A 19,591-nucleotide genomic window follows, 5' to 3' on the forward strand; every position below is an offset into this window, starting at 1 on the left:
AAGTTTGTTTTCATGGGTTCTCTCTCTCTCTCTCTTTCTCTCTCTCTCTCTCTCTCTCTCTCTCTCTCTCTCTCTCTCTCTCTGTGTGTGTGTGTGTGTGTGTGTGTGTGTTTTTCTTGTGTTCCTTCTTTGTTACTTGTTATTTCTATTCTGGTTTGTATGTTTATTTTATTTGCCTGTTTATTTTTGAAAAGAGAATGAAGGTGTGGAATGGGGTGGGTGGGGAGGTAGGAAGGATCCAGGAGAAGATGAAGGAAACTATAATCAGAATATATTGTTTGAAAAAGATCTATTTTCAATTAAAAAAAAAAAAAAACTTCCTTGTGACCTGTCATTCAACATAGAGAAAAGTTAGATCATTTCTCCTTATTAGACTTCATTTGGTTTAAGATTTTTGTTTGTTTATTGCCATTATTGTTTTTTGAGACAGAGTCTCTCTACATAGCCCTGGCTGTCCTGGAACTTACTCTGTAGAGCAAGCTGACTGAACTCACAGGGATCCACCTGCCTCTGTCTCCCAGCGCTGGGACTAAAGGTGAGTGCCACCATACCCAGCTTCTTTACTACACTATAGAATCCTGTCTTTCCAGGGACAAATATCCTTTGGTTCGCAACATGATTTATTCATGTCATTACTTTCTGATGGCACTCATATTTGTGAGCAGCTACTTTGAAAAATGAAATTCATCAAGAGTAAAATTAAAACCAAAACACAGGATAAGCAGCCGCAGCTACAAGCGCCAGTGAGTTCATCTTGCAAATACGACATCAATATCCCACTAGTGTTGTTATTCTTTTTCACTTTTATAGGAACAAAAAAAAATTGATGAAGTTGTATTACTTAGGTGTAGTCATTTTACTAATTGATCTCAAACTTGGGACCTGCTCAGCAATTAAAAAGACTCTCTAAAATTTAGAATCTAAATGGAGCACCATATAATTATGACTATTACATGAGGAAACTTTTGCTTATCTGTGGAGGCAGATATCATAAAATTATACACTAACTTTTTCTCACCATTGATTTTTCTGTGTTTAATATGTGGTCCAAAATAATCCTTTACTCAACATGGCCCATGAGAAGCCAAGAAGTGGAGTACCGCTGCCTGATCTAGATGTCAGTTATGCTGTTTCCTTTGCTGCTATGACTGGGCCAAGGTTTCCCATAGGTCACCTTCTTAACACCTCTGCTTCAAGACATCAATGACCACATAAGGCCAAGAGAAAATATCTATACCCCACTCCACCTTTTCTTCCAGTTTTTACATTTTCCCACTCTTCTGCAGGGTTTCCTGGACCTTGAGGGTTTGATATGCATGTATGATTATGTTTTTCTCTGACGTTGGGATGCTGCGCCAAATCAATAGTAAAGACCACAGTAACAGCCGCTTGCTCCTAGTGCTTTGACCAGGTAGACACCCACTGTAACAAGAACTTCTCAAGGCTGAAAGCAGCCACGGTACATGGGTATGAGCACAAATGTTTAGAGGGCAATCTAATAGGGACCATCGTTTCCATTCACCCGAACAACAGACTCCTCACTGGGGCCCAGGTCTTTCCAAGACACAGGATTCTGCCCTGTTCTACAAGAGGAAGAATGCGGTGCCTCCTGTGAAGGGGGAGTTGTATCACTACAAGGTCACTGGGCACATCTTACCTGGCATGGTGCTAGCCTAACAGGTAGATTCCATCGCTAAGCAAGACTGTTGGTGACAATTCGGCAGCTTATAGGGCCCCTTCCAGCACTAGGAATTCCAGCCAGTTAGAGCTCAGGACCCCCTTGATTTCTCCACTTCCTGCAACTAAAATACGAGGGTGTTCGGTAATAGGGGCTTTTGAGAAAAATTGTTTCTTAGGCAAAGACATAGGGCTGGAGAGATGGCTCAGGGGATAAACTGTTTGCCATATAAGCATTAAGACCCAAACTTAACCCCCAGCACCCATGTCAAAGCCTGTAATCCAGTACTAAGCATCAGAGACAGGGGCACCCCAGAGGCTTGCTGGCTAGCTGTTCTAGCCAAAGTAGGAAGCATAGAACAATTGAGGAAGACACTCAACACTGGCCTCTGGCCCCATGGGAACATGCACACATGTGTGAATACACACTGACACACACAAAGTATTAGAGATATTACACATAAATAAGAAACAAGGAAATTAGAATGATTTAGTTTTAAATCACTTCACAAGTTGGCAAAATATTCAAATGCACATGAGAAGTTGGCAGTGTGATAGTTGCTCACCACATTGAGAATAGTCTTCTCTGTGGACAAAAGGCAGCACATACCACAGTGGCTTCATAGATTGGCATCTAGAAATATCTATTTAAAGTCGGGGTGGCGGGCGGCGGCGGCGGCGGCGCACCCCTTTAATCCCAGCACTCGGGAGGCAGAGGCAGGCAGATCTCTGTGAGTTCAAGGCCAGCCTGGGCTACCAAGTGAGCTCCAGGAAAGGCGCAAAGCTACACAGAGAAACCCTGTCTTGAAAAACCAAAAATAAAATAAATAAATAAAAAAAAAAAAAAAAAAAAAAAAAAAAAAAAAAAAAAAAAAAAAAAAAAAAAAAAAAAAATAAATAAATAAAGAAAGAAAGAAAGAAAGAAAGAAAGAAAGAAAGAAAGAAAGAAAGAAAGAAAGAAAGAAAGACCTATTTAAACTACGCACAGGCTAGAGGAAAGCAATTTCCCTTCATTGCTCTGTGATGGGTCATTTCTGAGTTTCTATCAAAAAGCTAGACATTACAGCTATCTTTTTCTTCCATACAGTGTACACCAGTGTCTAGACTTACGAGACTAGAAATTCATAACCAAGAAAGAAGATGTCAGTGTGGGTAAGAATTAGAAGAGAAACTGGGGGTGCATATCAAGTTTTAAAAGCACATTCAAAGATTTGGTCATGAAGGCTGATAGGCTATAAAATCTCAAATAATACTGAAGAAATGTAGGTTGATGTTGCTTCTTTTTGTTTTCTATTTAATTGGAAGGGCTTTTTGAGACAGTGTCTCAGCATGTAGCTCAGCTGGCCTCAAACTTGAAATCCTCCTGCCTCAGACTTTTGAGGTTGAGATTACAGGTGTAGTCACTGTACCTAGCTGATTTTTTTTCCTTTCCTTTTGTTTTTTTTGAGACAAGGTTTCTCTGTGTAGTCCTGGCTGTCCTGGGACTCACTCTGTAGACCAGGCTGGCCTTGAACCCAGAGATCCTCCGGCCTCTGCCCCGCCCTGCTCCAAGTGCTGGGATTAAAGGAGTGTACCACTACCACCTGGCCAATGTTGAATCTTAAAAGAGATGTTAAAACATTTGAGGGTTCTTCTCAGATATCCTGAGAGCAGAGTGGAGCAGTATGAGATTGTTGGCCTTAAGTCAGTCATAATTCTAGGAATTCTTGACACTGGAGGTCTTTGCATTGGGAGAAACATTGACATGCCTTTCTTTGCAAAAGGATCTACTGGGTTCTTTTTTAAATTATATTGTTTATTCTTTGAACACTGCATACAGTAGTACAATGCATATTGATCATATCCATCTACCGGCCTCTAATTTTCCCTAATATCCTCCCACCCCATCTCCCCCCCAGCTTGACGGCCTCTTTTCATTTATTTTTTGCTGTTAGTAATATCCCAAGTCTAACTAGTACCGCCCATATGCACATGGGTATGTAGTATCCACTGGGGCATGAACAACTACTACAAAGGCTGAAGGAGAATGATTTTTCCTACCTCATCAGCTACCGATTGCCAAAAGCTCCACCAATAGGGGTGAGCCTCAGGAGTTCCCTCCATCCATGCTTGAATTTTGACTGACTTGATCTTGTAGCTACAAATGCTGTAAGTTGGATGCCTGCAAAGGTCATGTCATGTCTAGAAAACAGCATTTCATAGCACTCACTCACCCTCCTCTCCAACTCTTAGATTCTTTCTGCCCTCTCTTCTGGGGCTCTCCCTGAGCCTTGAATGGTGGGAGGTAAATAAGATGACTCACCCAGAGCTGAGCCTCCCAGTCACTTATGTTGCTTATTTACTCCGCACCTGACCAGCTCCAAGTCTTTGCACTAATTGCTACCCACTGCAGAAAGGAGCTTCTCTGACCAGTTGCAAGCAGCTCAAATCTACTGATTCCCCCTTTAAAATATATTTTATTAAGTCTTTGAGAATTTCATACAATATGTTCTGATCATATTCATTCCCCGCTCTTGCTCCTAACCCTTTCCAGATCCATACTTCCCTCCCTACTGAGTTCTTTAATCATGACAAGTTTGGAATTCTAATTTGACAAAAGCCAAGTAGGACTTCCCTTACCCATCCTGAGCATGCCTTCCCTTATTACTAAAAGTAAGGGTACTGGGGTGGTAGCAGAGTATCGGATCTGTTGATCTTACAAGGCAGAGAAACGTTCCTAAGGCTTAAAAAAAAAAACAAAAAAAAAAAACTTTTCATCCACAAGGAAGGCAGCAGCAATATTTTTTCTCCCTTGCTTTCTTCCTTTTCCTTTTTTTTTTTTCTTCTTTTCTTTCTCTTTCTTCCATCATTCTTTGCAAACCAAGAAGAATCAATAATAGCAAAAGACCAGACTACATAAAATCTTGAATAATCTCTTCATATTACCACCTCATGTTGCCTCAAAAATTCCTGGGCCCAGTGGAGCAGCAGAGTTGAAGATTAGGGACACGTTGGAAATTTCCTTAACCTGTTGACTGCAGTCACCACGTGGAAATGTTTCTTGAAGTAAAGGAGGGAAGGGAATAAAAGAAGAAAGGTATATCTTTAGATAGAGTACTTAAGAGATAATGATGAAAAAACTTAGACCAATCTAGACTTGTAGGCATATTCAAAACTGGTACTCTAGTAGTAAGTGGGTCTCTGACTCTTGTGCCGTCTCTTGGGCTCTTTTCCTTCTGTTTGTTTTGTCCAATTCCAATGTATTAGCACTTGTTTTATATTATATTATTATATTATATTATATTATATTATATTATATTATATTTATTATATTATATTATTATCCCTTAGAAGCCTGTTTGTTTCTAACGAGAGACAGAAAGGGAGTGGATCCAGAAGGGAGGGGAGGTGGGGAGGGACTGGGAGAAGTAGAGGGAGGGGAAACCATAATCAGAATATATTATATGAGAGAAAAAAAATCTATTTTCAATAAAAGGAAAAACAAATAAAATGGGTACTCTAAAGGAGGCCAGGTTTTCAGAATAGTCAACAGTCACATTCTGGGCCATGATTGAGAAGAAAATTATTCTGTCCTTTCAAGCAGAAAATAGAGCTCTCTGGAACACGTTTTCAAAATTGTGACTCCTAAATCACCAACAGGCCATCAAATCCAACCTGTGCAGGTTTTTTTTTTTTTTTTTTTTTTTTTTTTTTTTTTTTAAGCAAATGGCACAGAACAGAAAATAGGCTGTCCTACACTGTTGGAGTAGTGTAAAACAAACATTTTACACATGGCTGTGTGCATATCTATGCTTAAGGTCTGACTCCAGGGAAAGGGATTCTGCTTCCATTGTCTATTTCTGAGTTGGGGGAGAGGGTTTTGTGGGGGCTTCTTGTTGTTTGTTTGTTTGCTAGATGCTGAGATTTGAACCCAGAGCCTCAGACATGCCGAGCCCAGCACAAAATCCTGTTCTTGTTTTTCCCCATGGGGATCTAAGTCAACAACAACACTTTGGGAAGCTAGTTCCCTGGGAAACAACTGCTGTTAAGATAGGTTCTGTGACAATGGTAACAAACAGATCTGTGGTGAATAACACTTAAAATATGGCTTTCCCATCTCACATTTCTGACATGTGATAGGATCAAGCCTCAAGCTACACACAGCTAAACCAGGATCCTCCCTACAATCACTGCTGAGAATATGCATTTAATTTCATCCTGGTACTTCAAGAATTCAGATGACTAAGGGCTAATATCACTTTTATGCCAGATTTCTAATCTGTAGCGTTTTTGTTTGTTTGTTTGTTTATTTGTTTTGGAATCTGGTCTCACTTGGTAACCCTGGCTGTCCTGGAACTTGATATATAGACTCCACTAGCCTTGAACTCAGTGATTTGCCTGCCTCTTGCTCTGCCTCTCAGACTGTTGAGATTAAGGGTGTGTACCATCATGCCCAGCCCTGTGGCATCTTTTAATCCAGCTAGCATCTATGACACGAGAGAGAAGTTTTCCCTTTAAATAATCCTTATACTTAGAATCCATGTCTTAGTTAAAACTTGGCTGTAATTCTTTCCAAGGACAGAAGACAAAATACCTTCCATTTACTCTGGGCCATATATTTCTGCAGCAACAGTTGGGATCTGAGACGAACATTGGATCCCGAGGCTTTGGCGGGCAGATGGTTTAACCACTCGTGTTTCAGACACTGGGTGGCACTCATCCTGCAGCTGTGGAGTCAAACACAATAGAAACTTCGAGTTGCATTAACCTTTGAGAATTGCCCAAAAGTCTGTTCTGTTGGATAGGAGGTCTGAGTCAATGGAACAGGTTCATCACTCAGGCAGATTCACACCATGCGCCCAACACACCCCTCCTTACAAGAGCCAGGAAGCTGTCAGTGGAAGTGTCCTGACCTCCTGGTAAGCTTTCATCCAGCTGACTCACACCACCTCCCGTGGAAGGCTGGGAAGCTAAGGCAGAGCAAAGGAAAGCCTGCTTGGATTGCTTTTAGGAGAATGTGATGCTTGAACAAAACCCGTTTCTCCGGCAGAGTCTTTAAAGCATCGGCCAGCTCATCTGCATTACAGGTTTGGGGTTTTCACCTAGAAAGTTTTTACAGCAGGAAACTCTGAAGATCAGAGAGCAGTGAGCTTTCCTAAAGACTGGACTCTTGGACCTTTCTCCTGGGAGTGTACTTTTGTTGTCATTGGTTATTTTCAATTATTTTATGTCTGAGTACCAAAAAACTCAATGGCTCAATCTATGACCTTGGTTGAGCTGCTTGTGCTGACTAATTTTAAGTCAACTGGACACAAGCGAAGGTCATCTGAGAGGAGGGGGATCCTCAACTGAGAAAATGCCTTCATAAGATGGGGCTGTAGGCAAACCTGTAGAACATTTTGTTGATTAGTGATTAATGGAGGAGGGCCCAGCCCATTGTGGGTGATGTCATCCCTTGGCTGGTGGTCCTGAGTTCTATAAGAAAACAGACTGAGCAAGTCATGAGGAGCAAGCCAGTAAGCAGCACTCCTCCATGGTCTCGGCATCAGCTCCGGCCTCCACTCCAGCCTCCAGGTTCCTGCCCTGCTTGAGTGTTCCTGCCCTCACTGCTTTGAATAACAAACTGTTACATGGAACTGTGAGTGAAATAAACCCTTTCGTACCCAAATTTGTTTTTGGTCATGGTGTTTCATCACAACAGTAGTCACTCTAAGGTGCTGCTGAAGTCTAAAAAGGCCTTTGTGGCCAAGAAATGAAGTACTCAGACTTGCATTCTGAAGGATGAAATCTTCATATATTGTTGGGAAATATTAGTTTAACTATGTAAAGATGTGTTGCATTTGTTTATGTTGTGGAATATTAGTTTAATTACATAAATATGTGTTGCATTTGTTTATGTTATAGAATATTAGTTTAATTATGTAACGATGTGTTACATTTGTTTACAGAATATTTGTTTAACTATGTAAAGATGTGTGTATTTGTTTACCTTGCCTGCCTAAGGCACCTGATTGGTCTAATAAAAAGCTAAATGGTCAATAGCTAGGCAGGAGGTAAAAGTGGTACTTCTGGGCAAAGAGAGTAAGTAGGAGGAGGAATCTAGGCCCGAGAGAGACAGAGGGAAACAGAAAGAAAAAAAAGATATGGGGGAGATGCCAGGGACCAACCAGGCAGACACAGAGGAAGCAGGACAGTAGGACCTACAGAATGAAAAAAAAGGTAAAAAGCCCCAAGGCAAAATATAGATGAATAGAAGCCGGTTAAATTAAGTTAAAAGAGCTAGTAGGACAAGCCTAAGCTAAGGCCGAGCATTTGTAATTAATAGTAAGTCTCAGGGCCATTATTTGGGAGCTGGCTGGTGGGACAGAGAAAGAGCTAGGCTATAATATCTCAACTTTCTTTTCAGCATTAGCTTATTGTAAGTGATAACTTGGAAATAGGACTCACTTGTAATATATACCTATGTCTAAGACTCTGTCTTGCCTATTGTTTTTAGAGTAATTCCCTTTGTCCTGCTGCTGCCCCTTTTAATGTCCCACTGAGTAGTGGACCAAGAAATCCCCAAAAAGAAAAGCATCCCAGCTCAGCAAGCAGATCAGGGTCCATTATAATGGCCACCAAGTGACCAGCAACTAAAAATACCTCTTCTCTTTGACCAGCAACCGGGAAACAAAGTCCTTGGCTTCCTCTGACAGTCCTTTGAAGGTATCAGCATCGAAATCCCAGCTACAGTTCACAATAAAATTCATGGTCTCTGCATCTGTTTCCCCTAGAAATGGGGACAAACCACTGAGTCTGCAGAGGAGAGAAAGAACCATGAGTGTGTCACAAGCTCAGTGTATCACATGCTCTACTTCTATTACTTCTTCATTGCATATGGCTCCACATGTTCATGTGAAGGAGGTGGATGGGAAAAGAATGTTCTCAACAATCTATAGCATGCAACCCTTCCCTTATCTCTAGAGTAACTGTAAAATGGAATCTAATACAATGTGTCCACTTATCCAGTATGTAGTTATTTATTTTTGTTGTTGTCTTTGTTTTTTGAGACTGTGTCTCTGTAGTTAGCCTTGGCCATCCTGTGACTCACTATGTAGAACAGGCTATCCTTGAACTCACAGAGATCTGCCTGCCTATGTCTCCTGAGTGTTGGGATTAAAGGTGTGCACCACCATGCCAAGTATGTGTATTTATTTAAAAATAGCTTTCTATTTTTCTGGGACAGCCAGGCTCTAATAGATATTGGCTTTACTATGCTCAGGCTAAGGCAGGGAGACAAGATAATCTAACTGACTGACTTTAAGACGTCAAGCTTCCCTAGCCTGGTACAGCGGACACAAAGTGCAGGAACATATGGTACAGTACAGTAAGAATAAGATAAGAAGCCAAACATTAATTGGCCCTGTATTAGTTAGCTTTAGCTGTCAGCTTGGCACAGCCCAGGATCACCTGAAAAGGGAATCTCAGTTGAATGATCCCCCAGATCAGACTGGCCTGTAGGGACTGTCTTGATTGTTAAATTGATGTAGGAGGACCCCGCCCACTATGGACAGTACCATTCCCCAGGCTAGAAAAGAAAGCTAGCTAAGCACAGGTGTATGAATGAACCACAAGCAGCATTCCTCTACGGTTTCTGCCCTGACTTCTCTCAGTGTTGACAATAATCTGAAACTCTGTCCTCCCCTAAATTGTGTCCATCTGGGTTTTATCACAGCAACAAGAATGAAACCAGAGAAGGCTTAAGGAAAAGCTGAGGAAATCTAGTCAGAGAGAGAAAAGAGGCTACTCTGTGTCAGAAGTGACACAGTTACACCACCCTGTAATGCACACCTTCCCTGGCCGGTACCCAGCTGGCCGGTACCCAGCTGGCCGGTACCCAGCTGGCCGGTACCCAGCACATGCATTTCTTTGCTCTACATCTTTCCAACTGAAGCTTCTTTTCACTACCCAGAAATATCAGGAAATTAACTCAGGCCCTGCACTTAAGAACAACCCACAAATAAGAACTAGTAAGAGCAGAGACAGGCAGACCTCTGTGAGTTTGGGGCCAGCCTGGGCTACTGCGTAAGATCCAGGAAAGGCTCCAAAGCTACACAGAGAAACCCTGTCTCAAAAAACAAACAAACAAAACAAAACAAAAAACCTAGTAAGAGCTGTGGTTGTAAACATTCAGCTCTTTTACCCCTCTGATAGAATAGCCCTGAGGGGTGTCCCACAATGGATTCAAGAGTTTCCCAACCTTGCACAGGTGTACTTTACTTCTGTGCTTTTGATACATTGAGTCACTTTAGTTGTTAATGTTAGATCTCAAAGAAACCCAGGAGAAGTCTCCCTCTACCTGTGGTTCCTCCCAGCACTTCTCATCTCACCCCCTTACCCTAAACCTCTTCCTCCTAGGGGCTGGGCTTTGCTTCTCCCAGCTTCCCTTCCTTATAGAACTCAGCCATTTTGGACGAAGCTCTCTTGGCTCTTGCTCTGTTCCTTGCTCCTGGTTCTCCTCTTGGCTCTCTTGGCTTGCTCTTGGCATCTTGGTGCACAGCTCTTCTCTTGATCCACTTCCTCCCCCGACCCCCCGACCCCGCGCACGCGCGCCACAGTCCAGTTCAGTCTGGACCCTTCCAGGTGCCTCTGGCTGTCCTCTTCCTCGTATCTACATTAAACCCTTTTCCTCAACCATTCCTAGCAGTGGTCAAGCCTCATTTTCATTCTTCTAGTGCCTAAACCGCAGGATTGGCAGAGTTGAGATCCCTTCCACGGGACTCGGCCTCTCCAAACCAAGCTGCTGACCTGACTGTCCTGAGGGATGTGGGATCATTTGTTTCTGCCAGCTTCTGCCATCCACCAGATTTGACTCCAAATTCTAGAGTCCTCCTCTTCATAGCTTCTTCCTTCTACCTGCTCTAACCACCCGCCTTTCCTTACCTACTCGGTAAAGTGTCCTCTCTCTGGCTCCTGGGGCCTCCCAAATCCTCATCTCTCTAAGAAGCCCCTACGCCCTCTGGGGCCCCACCATGTAAGCAACCCTTACACATCATCTCCCTCCATCGGAACCCTCCCTTTTCCCAGAGGCCTCTCCCAGTGCACCTCCCCAGCTGTGTATCCTCTACCTGCTCTAACCACTCATCTCTCCTCCTCTACTAGTAGGTGTCACCCAGGAGCCGCGTGCTTTGTCTTCTATTGCTACAAAAGCCCCACCAGTGAGCCAGGAAGCTCCTCTCGCCCTTCCCGGCCCCTCTCACGTGGAAGGGGACGCCTCTGCTCTGTGTTGGGACATTTCTCTCTGACAAGCCTCTCAGTTTGCATGGGGACCCCCTATATTGAAATTCTTGTCACCACAACACTTACCTCCTCTGCTCCCTTTGTGGTCAGCTCTTTCCTGGGAGCATCCTTGCCTCCCCTGAGGAGCCGCAGACCCTCAGCCTCTCTATACCCTTGTGGCCTCTATGAGTCTTCCCTCAGGCAAAGTTCCTATTGTGAGCCCTGTTCCTCATGGCTACACTGTTCTCATCTCTCAGCTCCCTCTTGGAGCTTAGAGGAACCCTCTCTTTGGTGGAGTTCATTTTTCAACTCTTTCTCCTTTTGTTCTTGGACTCAGAGATTTTATTAAAACCTCACTGTCTTGCTGCAAATGGTGTGGCCTCAGTGATAGGAATTCCAGCCATGCCCCCATGATCACACATGCCACTTAGTCATTTCCACATTGCCATTTCAGGTCATACATGCTATGTGACCCATACTCTGCTTGCTCACGTAAATTGTGCACGGCGTGACCACATGATCTATGCACATGCGTGGAGTAGCCACATGAAGTAGCCACGTGGGCCTTTGTGTGTAGGCTCAAGGAGATCCTTAAAAGGCAGGCCCTAGGTGGTGGTGGCACATGCTTTCAAACCCAGCACTTGGGAGGCAGAGGCAGGCAGATCTCTGTGAGTTCGAGGTCAGCCTGGGCTACAGAGTGAGATCCAGGACAGGCTCCAAAGCTACACAGAGAGACCCTGTCTCAAAAAAACAAAAAAAGGGGGGCAGGCCCCATGTCCCCCCTCCCTCACGCGTCCTTCCACAGGCCTGAACACCGCTATCCCTTCTCCCTTCCTCAATAAAATTATTGCTAGTGGGTTCTGTCGTGTTTCGCGACTTTTCCTTGCAGGCTGAGAGCGCCGCGAAAAACCATCACTTAGTACAGTTCAAAGGCCAAAAATTGGTACACTCAATTTTCAAAATCTTCCAAAACATAACAGCTTCTGCCACCATACAAACAAATGATCCCCAAATCTCTATATCTAAGTTTTCTCTGCTCTATACTCCCCAAAGTCTCTACTTTTCACTCTTCAAAATCCTTTATTTCTAGAATTCCTCTGCATTCTGCTCTCAAGAAATCTTCTAAGACTATTGTATAAACACTTTATCTCAGGATTTGTAAATTCATTGGGTGTGGTTAAAGAATCTGTAAAGTCTGCAACAAAAAAATAAGCTTAAAACTTGTAACAAAAGGTTTAATATTAATTTGCTATAAGTGATTCAACGCTTATTTAGAAAAATAGATCTACTTACTGTATATGTAACTTGAATTCAACTCATGTTTAGGAAAATAGATGTTTTAAACAGCAACATGAGGCTTGCCTCCATCTTGACTGATGATCTCATTAGGACAGAAGCAACCACATGGCTGGCAGCCATCTTTACTAAGGTTACAGGATACATACATGTAACTTCACCACCATCTTGAGTAAGATGACCACGTGGTATAAAATAACTAAAGCAACAATCATAAAACTTCTTAGTCCTACCACATCCTCTCATTATCATTGTATCTCCTTTTAGACTAAGGAGGCAACAACAGGTCTCCAAACATCTCAGTTTAGGAGGGATGATAAATTCCTGAGGCTATAAAGGTCTACTCAGGTTAACAGAAACTTATTTAGAGATGTATGTGTAACTATGTATGTCTTTGCTAAGTGTGTTCAACACCAGGCTTCTAGAAAATTTAAATTAGGAATAACATGTTTGATAAATAAGATTTATAAATTCCCATGGTCTACTTAGGTTGATAGTAACTGACTATACGTTATGTCTAGCCTCTTTGTCCTTGTTAACTTTGTTAAGCTTTAGCTATTTGGATAAATTGAGCCATACAAGAAACTGTGATATTCTGTAATCATGCACTATAAAAGGATCAAGAAAAGAAGGTCCCCAATCCCTTTGTGGATTTCATTTAAAGTTTCCAGTCTCTCTATGAACTGTATTTATGGTTTAAAGTTTTATTTTGATGGTAAAGAATCTTCAACTCAAATTTTTAAGGCTCAAACTTAACAGGAATAAAACTAAAATCCTAATCTTATGAGAGCTACTGACTTGTAAACTGTTAAAAATAATTAAGACATGCAAGTTAGGTCAGTCACCTTATAAAAATGACCAGATTCTTTAATGTGCTCAGAACTAGGCTCATAGTCATGCTAAGTGCAAATGTAATTCATTTAGTAACAAGTTTTATTTAGCCTCTTGTGTATGTTTTCAAGGTCAAGCCTAAAGCAAGTAACTAAAAACAAGTAAGGTTTGTTTAGATCAGGTATACAAATAGATAATGGTCCTCAAATTCTTCAGAAATCTACTGAATGTGGCATTTAAAGTGTTTAATGAAGAAAGCTTCCCATGATAGAAATGCCAGCTCCTAGCAACGACCAAAGAAGACAATGGGACATAGACAACTCTACATGGATTGTGGTCACTGTGATAAAAGAACTGCCCCATGCCTCACCTGCTGCCAAGACCTTGCCCAAACTGTGGACCCTGTTGGGTTGGTTACCCTACTCTGCCTTGACAGGGTATATCAGTTTTCTCAGGCTCCTCTGTGAAACAGTAAAAGTCTCCCCCTCTATCCCCTACAGACAAAGAGAAGCTTAAACCAGGATTCCTAAGTGTAAATAAGAACTTAGAACCCTTTTTCTCAGGTGGCGGTATCAACTACAGGGACTTTAAAAAACACAGTCAGGATATTTGACCAAAAGACTTAAAAAGGGAGGCGGGTCGTGGAAAATGAATTATATGGTCTGTGCCTTTAAGAATTAGCCTCACAAAGAAAGGGGAGCACTCCTTCCAACCTCCCTGCCAAGGCTTGTAAACTTAGAATACACCTTGCTTTTGCATTCTGTACCTAAAGTCTCCGTTGGCTTCTTTGGGAACGCTATCTGAGCATAACACAGGCCAGTTTGGGCTATAGAGATCCTGTCTCAAAACCAAATGGGATGGGAATATGGTGGCACACGCCTTTAATCTCAGCACTGGAGATAAAAGACCCAGACACAATTTCTCCAGAAGCCCAAAAGAGCTGAGAAAAGAGATATCTTAAAAATAAACAAAACTGAGTCAGTTTCCCCTTCCTGGAGAGGGTAAAGACAGGTGTTTTCAAAAGAACAAAGTCACTATGTCTGGTGGTAACCGATTAACCACGAGATGCCCCTCTTCAGAGATAACATGACCAGACCCCGGAGATGAGTTGTAAAACTCCTGACAGGGCAAACAGACAAGGTAAAATAAGACAAAGTCCAGGCCCAGGAAAAACTGGACCAATCAAGGATGGACCCGTACTAACCACCTCCCCTCTAAGAAATTTCATGGGTTTTGCCTATAAAAACTAACTTCCCCAAGGAAGAGTAACTCCTCCCTGACTCACTGCGCTGAGTGAATGCTAGAGATGAGTTCCCTGTCACGCAACTTGTAACAAAGATAAACCTTGCTTTTGAATTCTGGTATGCTCGTCCTTGTTGGTCTCTCTGGGGGTCACGATCTGGGCACAACACTCCTCCACAGAAAAATCTCTGAGACCTTCTGGGTCTGGCAGCTTATGCTGTCTTATGTGACCTATGACCACTGTCCCCAATGAAGCCATCAAGACCAAGGGAGGCTAGGGAAACCATCCAGGTAGAAGGAAGTCATTATCATTCTAATTGATACATAGGCCATTTGGATCATACTTCCTGCTAAATTATCCTTCTCAGATCTCTGATAATATTGGCAGCTAACTATGGCCTTCTGTTAACAGCAGCAAGCACCCAGCTGCTCCCCCTAAGGCTGTAGCTGCCTGCCCCACTCATTTCATATGTAAAATTAGGCTTCACTTCTCCAGAGCTACTAGGTCTCCAGCTGAGAAAGGCAGACACAGTTTACCTTGCTGACAGACTTCACACTGAGAGATATAAACTCACAAAACAGGCTTCAGTATACTTTAAAAAAAAAAAAAAAACACAAAACTTTTCCTTTATTTAAAGGAACTTGCTTTGCAATGACTGCTCTCAGTAATCAACCACTTGTGTCTCACGGTAAATGATTAGATGGAAAAAGAAAAGGTTTAAAACTTCTCTAAGTTGTGAGTCTAAAAAAGTCGATGCAAGCTGTAAAGGTCTGAGGTGTGCAAAAAGGGCGAAGTGTTTCTGACGTCTTTCCCTCTCTGTTATTGTCACACGAAGACTTCAGAAGTTCAGAGTTCTAACACGAATCAGTGGAGTTCCGCCAAGCTAGTAATCCAGCTCTGGTGGCACTGCTACTGTTACCATAGTCACAGCTCAAAATTCTAGATTCCCTTTGGTTGTCTTCTAAGTAGAGACTTAAAAGTGCTTCTCATCTGAAATCATCTCTGTTCAGTCTGTACACCCAGCCCTCTGGACAGAGGGAAGACTATTAATGCTTTTAACCCAGAGTCATTTCTTGGGATACCCAAGCGTTTACTATGACTCAAAGGCATGAATCGACTCTGGATGTTCACCCCCTCATATCTGCACTAACACCTTCTCCTCAACCACACCTAGGAACAGCTATGTCCTCACTTTCCTTCAGTATCTAGAAGTATGATAAAGATACTGAAAATGATAAAGACCCAGTTGTGGCACACCCTTAGCTGACTGCCTTTCTTCAGTCTCACTCCCCTGCTTCTCTATGAATGTTCCTGAGAACACTTCCCAAATTGTGATTTTCTGCTTCTAAAAGTACCAACGTAAGGTGGCTAATCCAAGCCCCACCCAGAATGAGGTCCCTGAGTACTCACAGCATGTAGGTGATAACTCCCACACTCCACATGTCTGTTGGGAATGAGACAAACTCATAGTTAACAACTTCTGGGGCCAGGAACTCTGGAGTACCAAAGTTCACTTTTAGCTTCTCCCGAGGCTTGTACCTGAGAAAAAAGGAGAGATGGCAATGTACCATGGGAGAGAATGTGTGGGGCAGATGCTGATTCTAAAAGGCAACATTTCCCCACCCTACCTATCAAGTATGTTGCCTGAACTCAACACTCATACTACACACAAAGTTTCCCAGGGAATAACTGTACCCTCAGACATGCCTTCCGGCCTTTTAAAGTTAGTGGTAGACCAGAAAACTATGGTCCTTTTGGCCACTTACAATCTGAAGATGAAAGGAGACCAATACATCTTGCTTGGCATGCAGCCACATGAATGAGTACGAACAAATGGGACAGAGCTTCGGGAAAGTGAGCGCTCTGTTGGTGTGCACAATGTGCTAGAGGGATCATAGTAAGGAAAAGACACCATAGTCATCATCAGCAATCATTAGAGAAATACAAACCGAAAGTACAATGTGGTTCCATATGCACCTATATAAATGTCTACAGTACTAAAACACACACACACATACATACGGAAAAAAACTATAGCAAGTGTTGACTAGAATGTAGAGAATTCTGATCCTCTATGGAATGTAAGGAATGTGAAGTGGAGCAGACACTGTTGGTGTCTTGAACTGTGATTCTCATGCCCCAAAGGCTAACACATGAGGACTGAGATGAGTGAGACCAGGATAAGTTACTAGGAGCTTAGGCAAGCATAGATGACAGACTCTCAACAAAACAAAACCCAGAGAGATAGCTAATCAAAACATTAAAAATAGAATTATGTGATCTAGCAATGCTTTTGAGCATGTTTTCAAAAGAATTAAAAGTAGGGCTCCAGGAGACATGTGTGCTTTCCTATACCCCATTTCCAACCCCTGCATCCTGAGATGTGATAGTCCTTCCACTACAAGTGGAAATACCTGGTTCCATTCCACTAATGCTGGGACTGGCCTTCGGAGTTGCTTTAGTCAATGAGATGTGAGGGGAAAATTACACAGGGTCGACTCCAAGCTAGGATATAACTGCTCCTGCGTTACTGCCACGAGAAGAGAATGAGAAACACAGTGCATATCTGACCTCACTGAAGGGCTGGAGAGGTGGCTCAGTGGTTAAGAGACTGCTGCTCTGGCAGAGGACCCGGATTCCCAGAACCCACATGGTGGCTCATAGTTATTTGTAACTCCAGTTCCAAGGGATCCAATGCCTTCTTCTGGCTTCTGTGGACACTGTGCACATGTGCACATACATACATGCAGGCAAAACACCGCCCCCCCCCCACAAATGTATATACATGTTGAGCCAGCTCAATTATCTCAAATAGTGGTTTGTAGGTAAATATTCAAAATTAGCTGTCCAGATTTTTTTTAAGACTTGATCTGCAATAATTGCCAATTTGGGTGATATAATACTGATTTTTTTCAGGCTAGTGTTAAGGTACCATAATGAAGTTACTGAGTGGTAAGATTCGGTGGCCTTTCAAACTTTTGAGCCTAACATTCTAGTTCCTTCTTTTGTGTTCTTGTCTTCTTTGTGTGTGTGTGTGTGTGTGTGTGTGTGTGTGTGTGTGTTCTCATCTTCTACTGTGTTCTCTGTTCTCCTTAGTTTAGCATGCTCACACTCACACATTTGTTCTCAGGCCATAACTAATGCCATCTCCCCTGACTTCCCTCTACAGCTCCTGTTCACACTGGCTCTGGCTCTCAGAGAGCACCAGAGCCAATCGTGTTTATCAATTTATAAAAATTGGAAAATATTACAAGTCAACCCTCTGTTCTCACTTCCCTCCTCTTCTGAGCTGGTAGTTGAACATTCGCCAGTATATCACTCTCTGCACCTGACAAGTCCTGTCCATGAGAGAGGCTTCCCTCATACCAGGAGTTTCTAGTGAAGCTTCGAGCGTCTTCTTGCTCTGAATTCAGTGTCTCACTGTTAAGTGCTCATATGACAACTGGCATTGAAGTGTGTCCTGCAAATCTTGTATGCGCATTCCACTAAGTACAATGTTATGCCACAAGGATCCAAAGCGGGAGCTTTGGAGAATCAAAAAATGTTTAGCTATAACGGCTTTTCCAGATACACAGTGCTTCAGTGACACTGCACTCCACTGAATGGAGGACAATGTGAGTATGGAAAAGGTCTAAAAAGGCCTGCTGGAGGCAAATGGTGATAATGAGAAACAGGGTGAAAAGCACCACTCTCTTGTAGAAGACGCGCAATACGTGCAAAATAATCTCAACTTTAGGAGACATTATTTAGGAACCTATGAAGCAGGGTTTCTTTCTCTTTTTCTTTCTCTTTCTCTCTCTCTCTCTCTCTCTCTCTCTCTCTCTCTCTGTCTCTCTCTCTCTCTCTCTCTCTGCCTTATTGAGACAGGTTTCTCTGTGTAGCTTGGAGACTTTCCTGGAACTCACTCTGTAGCCCAGGCTGGCCTCACAGAGATCTGCCTGACTCTGCCTCCCAAGTGCTGGAATTAAAGGCATGCAGCCACCACTGCCTAGTGCTGTGGATATTGCTCTGTATAAATAAAATGCTGATTGGCCAGTAGCCAGGCAGGAAGTATAGGTGGGACAAGCAGAGAAGAGAATTCTGGGAAGTGGAAGGCTGAGTCCGACAGACGCTTCCAGCCGCTGCCATGAGTACCAACATGTAAGATATTGGTAAGCCACGAGCCATGTGGCAACTTATAGATTGATAGAAATGGGTTAGATAGAAATGGGTTAATTTAAGATAGAAGAACTAGATAACAAGAAGCCCGCTGAGGCCATACAGTTTGTAAGCAATATAAGTCTCTCTGTGTTTACTCGGTTGGGTCTAAGCGGCTGTGGGACTGATGGGTGAGAGAGATTTGTCCTGACCATGGGCCAGGCACGACCAGAAAAACTCTAGCTACAGCCCGGCACAGGTTTCTACATCATAAACAGAATGTGATTTTCAACTGTGTGGATAGAGGGGTTTCATATTGTTCACTGAAGGTGGTGGAGTGACAAACTTCTGTTATAGCAACAGCATGTGGGGGCAATAAAATGTATCTTTCACTCCTGCAAAGAGGTAACACTTTAACCAGTGGAGGAGTGACCGGAAAAGACTGCCACTGTGGTTCAGGATGTTGCCTGGAAGCAGGAGCAGAAGCCAGAGGCTAACTGCAGGCGAGTAGCTCTGCTTCCGGGTGGATGGTGGGGAAAGGGGAGGATACTTGGCAGATCAGAAAGCAGCAAAGACAGCTCCTTGTGGGAAACGCCATCAAGATGACAGAAAATCCGGCTGCAAAGGCACACACACATAATCTTAGCACTCGGGAGGCTGAAGAAGGAAGATCACAAGTTTGAGGCCAGCCAAGGACCACATAATAAGACCTTGTCTCATTGACAAACCGATAAACAAAGCTACGTGGTGGCACTTGCTATAATCCCGACACTAAAGAGGGGAAGGCAGGAAGATCAAGACTTCAAAGGTCAAGGTCATCCTCACTGTCAGAACAAGGTGTCAGAGACCACTTCCTGTTGCCTGCAAAATGTAGGGCTCTCAGGGCTTCTCCAGCACCGTGTCTGCCTGTGTGCTGCCATGCTTCCCACCATGATGAAAATGGACTGAACCTCTGAACCGTAAGCAAGGCACCCCAATTAAATGTTTTCCTTATAGGAGTTGCCGTGATCATGGTGTCTCTTCGCAGCAATAGAAACCCTGACTAAGACAGTTACTATACTCAGAACTACCCAGAAAATGTGTGATTCCCAAAGAAGAGTCCTTCCTGGAGGAAAGAAGTTTGGAGGGAAGTTTGGAGGATGGCACACAACTAGAGAATCAGTTTTAGTT

General features: G+C 43.0%; 1 protein-coding gene across 10 annotated transcripts in view; it reads right to left on the minus strand.

Moving 5' to 3' along the window:
• Positions 1 to 3,451: 3,451 nt before the first annotated feature.
• Positions 3,452 to 19,591, minus strand: part of Mylk3 (myosin light chain kinase 3) — a 58,056-nt gene continuing 41,916 nt past the window's right edge. For all 10 annotated transcript variants that reach the window (XM_028893985.1, XM_028893986.1, XM_028893984.2 and 7 more), the window contains exons 10-13: positions 15,695 to 15,823; positions 8,299 to 8,451; positions 6,251 to 6,383; positions 3,452 to 4,716 (exon numbers count right to left, since the gene is read on the minus strand). In XM_028893985.1, coding sequence (XP_028749818.1) covers positions 4,657 to 4,716; positions 6,251 to 6,383; positions 8,299 to 8,451; positions 15,695 to 15,823 — 475 coding nt within the window. In that variant the 3' untranslated portion in view covers positions 3,452 to 4,656. The remainder of the gene's footprint in view (positions 4,717 to 6,250; positions 6,384 to 8,298; positions 8,452 to 15,694; positions 15,824 to 19,591) is intronic.

Source organism: Peromyscus leucopus, chromosome 5 (assembly GCF_004664715.2).
Source record: "Peromyscus leucopus breed LL Stock chromosome 5, UCI_PerLeu_2.1, whole genome shotgun sequence".
NCBI lineage: Eukaryota > Metazoa > Chordata > Mammalia > Rodentia > Cricetidae > Peromyscus > Peromyscus leucopus.